This window comes from Grampus griseus, assembly GCF_964374135.1.
Source record: "Grampus griseus genome assembly, chromosome: 3".
NCBI lineage: Eukaryota > Metazoa > Chordata > Mammalia > Artiodactyla > Delphinidae > Grampus > Grampus griseus.
Window position 1 is genome coordinate 167,527,993 of NC_139019.1, and position 13,519 is coordinate 167,541,511.

Here is a 13,519-nt window from a genome sequence, read left to right on the forward strand (position 1 = left end):
TTTTATAATAAACTGGTAATCTAGCATGGAAACTGTTTCTCCAAGTTCTGTGAGTTTGTGTTAGCAAATTACCAAACCCAAGGAGGGGGTTGTGGGAACCCCCCATTTATAGCCGATGGGTCAGAAGTAGGGGTGGCCTGAGCTTGTGATTGGCATCTGAAGTGGGGGATGGTCTCGTGGGACTGAGCCCTTCATCTGTGGGATCTGATGCTAACTCCAGACAAACAGTGTCAGAATTGAATTGAATTGTAGGACACCCAAGCTGGTGTCTGGAGAACTGGAGAATCGTTTGATGTAGGAAGAAAATCCCACACATTTTGGTTTTAGAATTGCTGAGACTGTGAGTATAGAAAAACAGTTGTTGGGTTTTCTTTCTTTTACTTGGAATTTGGCATGCCTGGACAGGTATTTACTGAGTGTCCACTGTCTGTCCATCTCTGTGGTCACCAGGACGGAAATAGGGTGAGGAGAGTGAAAGATAGCCTCAGGTACAAAATTTAAAGGGCAAAAGCCCCAAAACTCAGACATCAAGATAAATAATAACAAGTAAAATAAGTAGTATTTTAATGCAGTATTTTTAAAGTGCAAAAACATCCGTAAAAGGAATGAAGTACTGATATATTCTACAACGTGGATGAACCTTGGAAACGTGATGCTGAGAGAAGCCAGTCACATAAGGACACGTACTGTATGATTCCACGTACATGAAACATCGAGAACAGGCAAACCCATAGAGACAGAACGTACATTAGGGATGGTCAAGGGCTGGGGGAAGGGGATGGGGGTGATTGTTAAGGTGATGGGGTTTCTTTTTGGGGGGTGATGAGAATGTTTTGGAGCTAGATAGAGGTGCTGTTTGCGCACCATAGTGAATGTACTCGATGCCACTAAATATATCGGGCTGGCCAAAAAGTTCGTTCGGGCCTTTCCGTCCGGGGCGACCTGAACGAATTTTTTGGCCAGCCCAAGAGATGTGAAAAATAAATAAAGGTGTGACTATGAATATTTTATGCTGTAAATGTAAATATATAACATAAATAACATATATTAATTATAGATAATATATAATTATATGTGATATATCAGTGTGGACATGAATATATTTATGGCATAAATATAAGCATAAAAAATATAACTATAGATAACACAATTATAAATAATATATAAATATGAACATGAATGTGTTTATGCTATAAATGTAAATACATAACATATATATATTAATCATATATTATATAATTATAGATAATATATGTGGGACTATGCATACATTTGTGCCATAAATTTAAATATATAACATAAATAATATATATGAACTATAGACAATACATTTATCATATAAAATATGAATTATTTATTATATATAAATACAAATATGTTTATGCTATAAATGTAAATATGTAACAATATATATTAATTATATACTATATAATTACAGATAACATGTAAATGTGAATAGGACTATATTTATAAGTGTGAATATAACATAAATAATGTATGTTAATTATACACAATATATAATACAGATAATATATAAATATGAATAAAAATATATGCTATAAATATAAATATATAGCATAATATGTATTAATTTTATATAATACATAATTATATGATCTATAAATGTGAATATGTAATATAAACTTAAATATTAACATAAATGCCACTTTGGTTAATTTTAGGTCATGTAAATTTCACCTCAATTTTAAAAATAAGTTCAAAAAAAATCTGTGATGAGCAAAATGTCAAAATTTTAAATAAGAACAAGATCTGACTCTGCAGTTGCCTGATTCACCACAATTCACCTTTCCCTACTCCCAGCTCTATCATATCCTGTGTCTTTATTTACAGTTTTGGTATTTTGCTCATCACAGATTTTTTTTGCCTTGCTTTCGATTTTTTAAAATATTGCATTAAAATAGTATGGATCTCGATGCCTGAGTGTTTTGGCTCCCCCTTAAATGTTGCACCCAAAGTCAGGGTCTCACTCTCCTCAATCCAGTTCTGGCCCTCGTGACCTGGTGACAACATCTGGCAGGGCAGGGGCAGAGTGGGCACAGCCTCAGGTGACCACGGTTTAAATCCTGGCTCTGCCACCTAGTTGCTCTGTGACCTCGGGAACTGAGTTTGCTACTTTGAGCCCCAATTTCCTTTTCTGAAAAGAGGAGATAAAACTGCCCATCACAGAGGGACATTTTTGACAAACGGCAATAATGCAGTTGGTGCACCTCATACATGGTAGGCATTCACGACACGGGTGTGTTATTATGCCCTTTGTGTAATAAGGTCAGGCTTTGGAGTCAGCCAAGCTTGGGTTCGAATCCGACCTCCTTCACTTCCTCACTTTGTGATACTGAACAAATCACTTGTCCTCTCTGAGCCTCGGTTTCCTCCTTTGCAGAAAGAGAGTAAGAATAACACGTACTTCAAAGTGTTACTACCGGAATTGAATGTGTCCTTGAAGTGCTGACACACGGTCATAAAAACAATACCATAGCATGTCCGAATCTAAGATGCCAATGATTGTAAAATTCACTGTGGTTTCGTGGGCAATTACGAAATAAAAATTAACTACCCATAAAGTTAAGCAGAAGACTCAGACACCACTCATTGTAAGAGCCGTTCCAATGCCAGAGATGTTAAAACGTGGGGGAGAAAAATGTGTATTTTAGAATGCATGAAATGCAGTCGTAACAACGGGTGCTAATAATAACAGATAATAAAGTGCTTTTTGTGTGCCAGGAACAGAGCTAAGCACTTTCTAGGCTCATGGAAACCGCCTAACAGCCTTATGAAGCAGATATTATTCATCTGTTTTCCAGAGAGGAAAGCGGAAGCACAGAGAAGTTGAGTTACTGGCCAAAGGTCACAGAACTGGATAATATTGGAGTCAGGATTTGAACCCAGGTCAGTGGGCTCCAAAGCAACACTGAAAACCTCCATCCCTCACTGCTCTATCAGTAGTAGGTGCTTAAAAAAAGGGGGCGTGGGGGTGGGGAGGGGGAACTGCCATCGTATCATCACCATCATTTTCCTTCCGGTGAGAACATAATGTCCCAAAGTCAGGGACCTTCTTTTGTTTGTTCTCTCCTCAGCAGCCCCCAGCATAGGGCTGGAGCCAGCAGTTAATGCCCAAGGTTTGAAGAATGAATAACTGATTGGTTGGTAGCCCCCATCCCCACCCCAATGCCCAGCCCAGGCAACCACCCCAAAGCACCCCAAGTTGAAAATTTAAAAAGTGGTTCTACTTACCAGAGATGAACAGACAGGTCCTGAGGGGGACCCTGGGGACACAAAGACCAAGACTCAGGGCAAAGGGTCCAGCACACAACAGGCTTCAGGGCACTACATTCATTCATTCATTCATTTTTTCCACTATCATTTATTGGGGGCCTGTTGTGCCAGGCACTGTGCGTTTCAGTGGAAATACAGTCCCAGAATCCAGGGGGAGAAATCGGTCCACCCTCAAATGAATCAGCTTTAAAGAGGCAGCTACGTTTGTAGGCAGAAATTGGAGAGACGTTCAGATCTTGGCTTCCGAAAGCCACGTTCCAATGAAAGGACCCAGGCTCCTTGGGAAAATGGTTGATTCCAAGATTGGGGCAGAAAAAGTACAAGAGAAGTCTGCTATTGTGCTAGAAAGTAAGGAAGGGCTCAAAGAATGATGGGGACATGTCGAAAGGACAGAAGAGCCAGCCTGAAGGGGCTCCCATTGGTCAAGGGTGGGACAATTTTAAAATAAAAATCCAGGAACATTTCCTGAGATAGATAACACACAGATACCTAGATAGACACATAGAATATTGATTGATAGATACACAGATAAATACAAAGATGATTATTAGATAGATACATAGATGATTGATAGATACACAGATGGATACATAACATAGACAGATGATTGATAGATACACAGATACATAGATACACAGATGATTGATAGATACAAAGATGATTGACTGATACACAGATACACAGATAAATACATAAATGATTATTAGATAGATACATAGATGATTGATAGATACACAGATACATAGGTACACAGATGATTGACAGATACATAGATACAAAGATGATTGATAGATACATAGATGCATACATATATAATACCTAGATATATAGATTAGAAGAGACAGTTCTTCTTTACAATAGAATATCTGCTAATAACTTCACAGGAAAGGATGGAGTTGGAAATTCATAATGTAACTCCACAGTGGAGAAATGACCCAAGCCCCCCCAAAAAAAAAGTCAAAGATATTTTTGGGAAAAGTATAAACATGTACTCTGGATTACATAATATATAATGATTTATATTAAATATAATAATTTATATAATAGTATAATGTCCTTGTTGAATTTCATGTCTTTAAAAATCATGCTGTGATTATACAAGAGAAGGTTCCTGTTCTTGGGAGATATTCAGAGATGAAGGAGAAATACGTCTGTAAACTTACTTTGAAGTATCTCAGGAAAAATAAATAATAGACATTTTTAAATAAATAAAATGTGCAGAGAAAGATGATAGAGCAAATGGGACAAAATGTTAACAGGTAGTGAATCTGAGTAAAGGATGTATGGAAGTTCTTTGCATTATTCTCAGGACTTTTCTGGAAGTCTGAAATTACATAAAATGAAAGGGACAAAAACGGGACTTTCCCTCTGCAGGCTCCTATGAGGTCTGTGAAGCAGGCAGCAGGGTCATGAGGGAGGATAAGGTTTGGGAAGAGTGGGGAAGATATTAAGTCATCATCAGGAAGAGGGAATCAGGGGCTTCCCTGGTGGCACAGTGGTTAAGAACCTGCCTGCCAATGCAGGGACATGGGTTCGAGCCCCGATCCGGGAAGATCCCACATGCTGCGGAGCAACTAAGCCTGTGAGCCACAACTACTGAGCCTGCGCTTCTAGAGCCCGCGAGCCACAACTACTGAAGCCCTCGTGCCACAACTACTGAAGCCCGTGCGCCTAGAGACCGTGCTCCGCAACAAGAGAAGCCACCGCGATGAGAAGCCCGCGCACCGCAACGAAGAGTAGCCCCCGCTCGCTGCAACTAGAGAAAGCCTGCGGGCAGCAATGAAGACCCAACGCAGCCAAAAATAAATAATAAATAAATAAAGTTTTTAAAAAAAGATGAGGGAATCAGGGGAGCGGGGAACAGGTGAAGAAGGACAGGGGCCGGGCAGAGTTGTGGGCAGGTCTGTTCCCAAAAGCTGGGCAAGGAGGCACGGGGTGGGGAGTGACCCTGTAGAGGATTCTGTTCAGTGCCCCAGAAGGCAGGCAGGGGTTGGCCAACCTTCTAGACCCCTGCTTCTTCTCCTGATGATGGAGAGGATCTTCATACAAGAAAAAACAAAGAGAAAAGGACTGGTCATCTTTCCCAGGGTGGCCCCCACTCTGGGCTCAGTCATTGAGGTAGGGAGTGACCTGCCATGATGGACGGCCCCCTCCTGATCTCAGGAGCGTCTCCCCAACGCTGCAGAGGGTCGCGGGACCCTCTCTGAACGCCCCTGCCCTCTCTCCAACCAGACTTGAGACACTCACATGCACGTAGGGCTTGACCCTGTTACAGGGAAACCAGCCAACTTCATTGGTAGACGTATTCCTGCCCTAAGAAGATGGGAGGGAAAGATGGACAGAGAAGTTACAGGCAACCAACATGCGTGTGTGTGTGTCCATCTTTCACCCAACGGCCACTCTGCTTGGCCATCTATCTCTCCACGGCCTGGATGCCCAGAGAGGTGTCAATCAGTATCAACTTCCTGGGAAGACCACCAGCTCAGAAGGGCCAGGCCAGCCCCAGAAATCCCCATAGACGTCACTCTCCCCAGAGCAGCCATGTCCAGTTGTGCCATGATCCCATTCCCAAGGTCACCTACACCCTGACCCCAAGCTCAGGTCCTTCTCCATCACTCCCACAGCCCCAGCCTGTACCTCCCACCAGTTCTGTTCGGCTTCCGCCTTGGTGAGTTCCACAATGTCTCCAGGGCTGAGGCGTAGAAAAGGTCCGATGGCTCCAGGGGGTGGAGGCAGCCCATAGTACTCCTGGCACACCTCCATCTTGGGCAGGCCTGGAGGGGAGGGGAGGTGGTGACACAGTACGGCTGGTAGTCCGGGACTTTCAAACCTGAGTCTCACCACTTACCAAGATGGCGAAAATTAGAAAGACAGACAATACGGCAACACCAAGTGGTGGCGAGGATGTGGACGGAGCAACTGGGAGTCACCTGGATTTCTGGATTCTACTTTTTTTTTTTCCCTTGAAGAAGTTTTTAATATGAAAATACTTTAAATAATTTTTTTGGCAAAAACAGGGAGGGTGGCCACCACCCCATAGCCCATTCCTACATGGCCGTAGGAATCCACTTTGGAAAACTATTTGGCTGTATCCACTAAGGCTAATTCCACTCCTGATAGATCACCAAGAGAAATGAAAACATAGGTCCCAGAGAGTCACAGCCAAGAATGTTTACAGCAGCTGTCTTCACAAGAGCCAGAAAAATGGGCAACAAACCCAATGTCCTCAAGGAGATGGATACACACAGCACAAAATACAATAAGCAACGAAAAAGAACAAATGACTGCTTCAGGCAGCCGCACTCGTATGCAGTAACTGAGTCCATGCTGTACAAGTTCATGTGGATAAAGTTCAAGGGCAGACAAAACTAATCTATGATGATAGAGGTCAGACAGTGGTTCCCTCTGGGAGGCGGGATGGACTATAGCAGTGAGTATGACCAACACCATCCAGTAAAACTTTCTGTGATGATGGAAATGTTCTATACATTAATCTGAATGGCGGGTACATGGGTGGAAATTCAGTGAGCCATACATTTAAGATTTATTCATTTTATACACCTTATGGTATGTATTTTCTATCTCAATAGAAATATTTCAAAAAAACAAAACACAGAAATATTTCTATCTCAATAGAAAATTATATATTTATATATATAATGGATATGAGCAAGTGTATATATGTGTACATATATAGACATATATGTATTGGCTATGTTTAACTATATATATATATATATATATATATATATATATATATATATATATATATATATATAGACTCACATACACTCATATATATTTCCTCCTATTGAGGACATTTGGGTTGTCTGGTTTTTGACCAATAAAGCTGATATATGCATTTTTGTATAAAGCTGATTTTATACATATGTATTATTATATTATATATATAGCATATATATATATATATGTTCCTACTATTGAGGACATTTGAGTTGTTTCTAACTTTTGACTATTACAAATAAGACTGATGTATCTATATCTAGCTGTAGATATAGAACTACAGCTAGATATCTATGTATCAGGATAGATAGATAGATAGATAGATAGATAGATAGATAGATAGATGATAGATAGATCGACCTGAAACGGAATCTTTACACTGATTCTGTATGACTGTGAGCAAAGAGTTTATTTTTCTTGGCCACACCAAGTTCTTTAATAATGCCTTGCCGTCGTGCTTCCTAGCCTTCGTGCATGCTGTTCCCTCTGCCTGGAACACTCCTGCCTCCTCATCTGTCTGACTACTCCTTACCCTCAAGTGTCCACTTTAATGCCACCTCCTCTGAGAAGCCTTCCCTGAAGGTTCAGATTCATCAGGTCCCCCGGTTGAATGCTCTGGAAAACCCTCTACTTCGCCCACCTCAACTGCAATGACTTAGCCAAAGTCTGTCTCCTGCTACCAGCCTGGGAGCCTTGCAAGGACAGGAAGCACACTGTTTCTATCACCATGTGCCCCAGACAATATATACAGTAGATGCTGAATAAAAATCACCCATCACGACTATGATCCCACAAACATCATTAATATACACCAAAATCCAGCCTTTCCCCACTGCCATTGGGCTAAAAAGAATTCTGGCTTGGCCAAACCCTGCATCTCCTGCAACCATCCAGTTGGACTACACTTTGCTGAAACTACTCCATTATGATAAGATTTTGTGATACAGAATCAGTACGAGAAGGGATGAGGTATGCCCAGCCAGCTAAGACTACAGATGGAGTTTGTCAGCGAGAAAAAAAAAGGGGGGGGCGGGGGGGCAGTGAATAATAAAAGTGAATGGGAGGGGGTGGAGGGATAAATTGGGAATTTGGGGTTAATGGATACACACTACTATATATAAAATAAACAACAAGAACCTACTGTATAGCACAGGGACCTATATTCAATATCTTATATTACTGGATCAATATAGTAATAAACTATAATGGAAAAGAATCTGAATATCTATAGATATATATAGATATATATAGAGATATATATATAACTGAATCACTTTGCTGTACACCTGAATCATTGTAAATCAACTATACTTCAGTTTTAAAAGTACGTATATACATAAAAATGTGAATGGGAGAGAAAGAGCATCTTAACAAGGATTTCTATGTTCTGTGCATCCCCTTCACAGTGTTTGAGCAAAGCTAGTAAAGAATTTGAGTTCGTTATTTATAAATTCCTTTGGGGTTTCTAGGACTGGAACAAATGCTTTATAAGCAGGGCATTATGTGGTCATTAATATAATTGTTGAGATCTGCCCCTGGACCAGCATCACTGAGGCAGACTAGACTTATTTCTGCCCCACACAGCGCCCCCTTCTGACTCACCCAGCTCATTCCTCTTTTTGTCTTGAGCCCGCCGATGTGGCTTATCCTGGAGGGAGAGACCAAGAAAGCAAGTATCGCTACCTGTGCCCAGCCTGAGGGCTCCTCAGCCCTTATCTGAGCACCCAGCAAAGAGCCATGCCCACTGCCAAGGGCTCCCGGGTCCTGCCTTCCCTACCCGCCCCCCTGATTTTCCACGCACGGAAAGGAGCATGGGGGTCTTACCTTCTTCATAGTTCCTGCAAAATCTATGAGAGGGTAAAGGAAATACTAGTTAGAATGGGAACCCCCCACCCTCCATGCAGAAGCAAGCCCACCTCCCAACTTCAGTCTCCTGGTACCTTGCCCGTGTCGACCACATGGAGGGACCCTCCCCAGACACTCCTTGTGTGCAGGTGCACGGCACCGCTGGCAACGGTAGCCCTGATAGAAAGTGCCTCTGGGATGCAGGGAGAAGACAAAGAAGAGAGTCAGTGATGTTGAATGAACACAGCCAATCGTTTTACCAACAACATAAAGGGCCCCTTTGTGTTCTCTTTAGAGCAGGACAGAGATGGAGAAGCTAAAGGTCAAAGGAGGGCCTCCCCCCTCCCAACTCAGGGCCATGACAGTCAAAGAGGAAGAGCCAACCCAGCCCAGGACCCAGGTCCATCCTCCCAGACTCCCACCTCAGCAGCATCTGGCAAGCCTTGCAGGACGTGGTGTCCTCAAAGGAAAACATCTGGAAGTCATGCCCGTTGGCAGTGGCGTTCTCGGGGTAGATGTTGGAGCTGGTGAGGGAAGATAATTCCATGCAATGGAACAGGATTCAACCATAAAAGGGAATGGAGTACCAACACACGCTGCAGTGCGGATGGATGAAGACCTCATTCTTTTTCATGGCTGAATACTATTCCATTGCATGGATATGCCCTGTTGTGTTTGTCCATCCATCCATTGATGGACATTTGCATTGTTTTCACCTTTTGGCTGTTGTGAATAGTTCTACAATGAACATGGGTGAAGACAGAAAGCGGATTATTGGTTGCCAGGGGCTGGGAGCAAGGGAAATGGGGAGTGATCACTTAATGGTTGCAGGGTCTCCTTTGGGGTGGATGAAAATGTTCTGGAACTGGATAGAGGTGATGGTCGCACATTGTGAATGTACTAAATGCCATTGAAATGTACACCTTAAAATGGCTATGTTTGGGGAACTCTCTGCTGGTCCAGTGGTTAGGAGTCCGTGCTTTCACTGCCAAGGGCCTGGGTTCGATCCCTGTGGGGGAAATAAGATCCCACAAGCCGCGCAGCACAGCCAAAAAAAAAAAAAAAAAAATCTAAGTTTTTGTTATGTTAATTTCACCTCAAGAAAAAGAAGGAAGAGGAAGGATTTTCAGGCTGGTGACTGAAGCTTACAAAGAGTTGGCATTCTGGTGATGCATACAGCCTTAAAAGACTGTCCCTCTCATTTCCCAGATGAGGAAACTGAGATTCAGAGTGGTCCCATGGCAGAGATGAGACGACAGCACAGAATTGCCTCCCAGATCCTGCACCCAAATGCTACAGTCCTCTGAGGATAGAAAGATGGAGGAGGAGGGTGTCTTACATGGCCATCTCGAACTGCTCCAACCACTTCTTCTTCAGTTCTCGTGTCTTGAAGAACAGCTCATAGCCCTGGGCACCTTGGTCCTCAATCAGGAGGAACATGTGAGTCCACTGCAGGGAAGCAGGGTTGAAAATGAAGGCACCTGCTCGGAAGAGGGTGGGACCACACGCCCATTGACCCTACCACTGTGGGGAGAAAAGGGTCAAGCCAACTACAGCCTGTCTGCTCCCAGGAGAGCCATGCATGGGTTACCATGCAAAGGGCTGCCCAGGAGAAGCAAATACACGTTCACAAATCTCAAATCACACAACACACGCACTGGCATTCCAAAGACTAAGTGGAGAGCTCCAGCTGCACTGAGGCTCCCCAGCACTGAGGTTCCCCAGTTACAGCCTCCAAGCCTCACCTTCTTGTTGTCCCGCTCTCCGGAGGAGTCATCTCTAACCTGGAAGCTGTGCAGGTTCACAAAGTCCTTGAGGTCGTAGGTGTCCCCTCGGCGCTTACAGATGAGCAGAGCTTTGTCGAGCAGGAAGGCGTACCTGGAAGCAGCTGGGTCAGGTGCCCCTGTCGGGCTCCTCCTTAAGTCCCCACCAGCTCTCTGCCTGATCCCCTCCCAACTTCTGGGCCCCCGCCCTGCTGTCCATCTAGGATTCCTGCCCTTTTTGTCCTCTGTGGCCAACTTGGCCATGCCTACCTCACCCACGTGATCCTTACAGGTCCTGCCACCTGTCGTTCTTGGCTCCTCCCACGCATCCGTGCTGGCTCTGCCCCGCCTCTCCATCTAGGCTCCACCCACTGGTCTGTGTGGCCTCACCCACCTGTCTATCTAGAAATAGGGCCAAGCCCCTGCCCAGACTCCACTCCAGATCCGTTGGCTCTGTCCACCTGCCTAACTAGTAGCCTGGCCCCGCCCCTGTCCAGGCTCCACCCCAGATACGTGCCGGCTCCGCCCACCTGTCCATCTTGGAGCGCCGCTCCACAGAAGTGATCTTGAGCTCGCCATCGATCTTGGGTCGGCCATAGTGGGCCAGAGACTGGTCCTACACAGCAAACAGGGTGTCTGGTAAGGGGCCACGCAGGAGACCAAACCCCCTCCCCACGTGGCCACGGCCCTGGCCATGCCCGCCTCACCAGGTTCTCGATGGACAGTTGGAAGTTGGTGATCTGCCTCAGCGTCTCGTTGTCACGCTTGACCTCGTTCACGCACTGTGCCAGGTCCTGGGGGGGGGAGAGGGGTGAGCCTGGGCCCCCCCACCCGGCCGGAGACAGGGGGTCAGCCCCCAGCAGCGGCTGGCAGAAGGATGTCACTGTCCCCAAGGGCGACGCTGCGAATAACTCACTCGGCGGACAGGTGTGTCCCCGTGCGGTGGAGGCAGGGGTGGCCCGTGGGTATGACCGTGCCTGGATGGTACTCACTGACTTGAATGCGTATGTGTCTGTGTGTCCCCGTCACCCCTGTGTGTGACCACTCACCCTCATGGCATCCAGGGCCAGCCGCAAGTTCTCCTTCTCCGTTGCGTCCTGCGTGTGTTTCACCAGCTCCTGCGTGACCCACAGAGATGTATATCACCCGGGGCCTCTGCCCTCTCATCCTGGGGAGCCTTCCAAACAAGCCTGGCCCACCAGCTCCTTCCTCCTCCTTCTGCTGTCCGTAGAGGCATGGCCCCCATGACCCCACCCAGAGAGGGGAGCCCAGCCCCCAGGAGCCCTTGCAGGGAGGTCGATGTGCCAAACCCATGCCTGGGCGCCCCCTTGGGCACCTGGAGAAGGAGGTGATATTTGAGGACCCGCTGCATGGGCACCATCAGCAAGTCCCGTAAGGTGAACCTCCCGTTGTTCGCTCGCTGAGAACATTCCTGGGAGATTGGAGAAAGAGGTGAGTGAGAAGAGGTAGAGGCAGGTGGGGATTTTTATAGAACTCGAAGCTTCATCTCTCCCCCAAGGAAATAAGGAAGAATGCCACGGGGTGAGAGGTGGTTTAAGACCCAGGTGGAAGGCTGCCTGGGGAAGAGGTCCAGGATTCCTCAGCTGAGGGGGGCTGCAGAGGGGGAGATCGACAGGTCTGGAGGGTCCCCACCGTGGAGACTAAAGAAGCTGATGGACGGCACACACAAGCCATTCCTCAGCATCCCTGCTCCGTCTGTGCTCCCACTAGACACACGGGTCCAGGGTGGGGTTCAGTCCAGGATCAGTGCTCGGCCCAGGATCAGGACTTGGCTGGGATTGGGGTTCTGTGTGAAGTTGGGGTTCAGCCCAGACTTGGGGCACAGCCAGGGTTGGAGTTCTGGCTGGGGTTCAGTGTGCCCTCAGAGTTCAGATCAGGGTCAGGACCTCAGCCTGGCATCAGGGCTCAGCCCAGAGTCAGGGTTTAGCTGGGGTTAGGGCTCAGCATTCTGGTCCATCTCCTCCTGGTCCATTTCTCCCAGTTGGCTAGTCAGTACCACCCTCCCCAAATCTTCAGCGGGCCAACTTCTGGCTGGGCTGCAACAGAAAGGGATGCCATCTCCAGCTCAGTTTCCTCTCTACTGCCCCTGGAGCCTGGGAAGGAGTGGGAGACACACACACACACACACAGAAAGATGTAGGCCATCCCCCCACCTCCAGCTTCATCTGCACATCCTCCCGGGCTGTAGCCACACGGTCCAGGTGCTTGCTGGCCGACTCCACCTGGCTGCAGTAGCGGCCATAGATGAGGAACCTGCGGGAAGAGGACATGTGGCCGGGGAATGGCAGCTGGCACCAAGGTCAGGCAGATCTGGGTGTCAGTCCCAGCCCCACCTCTTCCCAGCTGCATGACGCTGAGCCTCAGTCTCCCTGTCTGTAAAATGGTCATAACAATGGCACGCCACACACACACACACACACACACACACACACACACACACACGTGGGGTTATTATAGCATTAAATGAGATAAAGCACAAGAAGCTCTTATCAGAGCACCTGGTGTATCGTCTCTGCTCAACGTTCATTTATTTAATAAGCATTTATTGATCACCTACTGTGTGCCAAGCCCCACGTTAAGCACTTTAAGCGTCAATTTACTCCATCCTCACCACAACCCCAGGAGATACGTTCCTGGATCACACTGATTTTATAGATGTGGAAGCAGAAGCACAGAGAGGTTAAGTGACTTTCCAATGCCACACAGTTCTCAAGAGGAAGAGCTGGGAATTTAACCAGAGATGGGCAGCCCCTTGCCCATGAGCAAAGAAGGAAAAGCCCTCTCTGTCCAGTGGTCTATGAGGGTAGGGCCTCCCAAATGCCCACTCAGGGCAGGGTGACTTCCAGAGGTCT

General features: G+C 46.1%; 1 protein-coding gene across 3 annotated transcripts in view; it reads right to left on the minus strand.

Annotated features, from left to right (window-relative positions):
* Positions 1 to 13,519, minus strand: part of VAV1 (vav guanine nucleotide exchange factor 1) — a gene marked incomplete at its 5' end in the record, with an annotated part of 50,211 nt that overhangs the window by 8,049 nt on the left and 28,643 nt on the right. For 2 of the 3 annotated variants that reach the window (XM_082652303.1, XM_082652301.1), the window contains 14 exons: positions 3,253 to 3,284; positions 5,542 to 5,607; positions 5,932 to 6,068; positions 8,641 to 8,686; positions 8,863 to 8,885; positions 8,979 to 9,076; positions 9,306 to 9,407; positions 10,223 to 10,332; positions 10,629 to 10,761; positions 11,177 to 11,262; positions 11,354 to 11,440; positions 11,696 to 11,764; positions 11,983 to 12,078; positions 12,821 to 12,920. In XM_082652303.1, coding sequence (XP_082508429.1) covers positions 3,253 to 3,284; positions 5,542 to 5,607; positions 5,932 to 6,068; positions 8,641 to 8,686; positions 8,863 to 8,885; positions 8,979 to 9,076; positions 9,306 to 9,407; positions 10,223 to 10,332; positions 10,629 to 10,761; positions 11,177 to 11,262; positions 11,354 to 11,440; positions 11,696 to 11,764; positions 11,983 to 12,078; positions 12,821 to 12,920 — 1,185 coding nt within the window. The remainder of the gene's footprint in view (positions 1 to 3,252; positions 3,285 to 5,541; positions 5,608 to 5,931; positions 6,069 to 8,640; positions 8,687 to 8,862; positions 8,886 to 8,978; positions 9,077 to 9,305; positions 9,408 to 10,222; positions 10,333 to 10,628; positions 10,762 to 11,176; positions 11,263 to 11,353; positions 11,441 to 11,695; positions 11,765 to 11,982; positions 12,079 to 12,820; positions 12,921 to 13,519) is intronic. The other variant, XM_082652302.1, reaches the window with a different exon arrangement.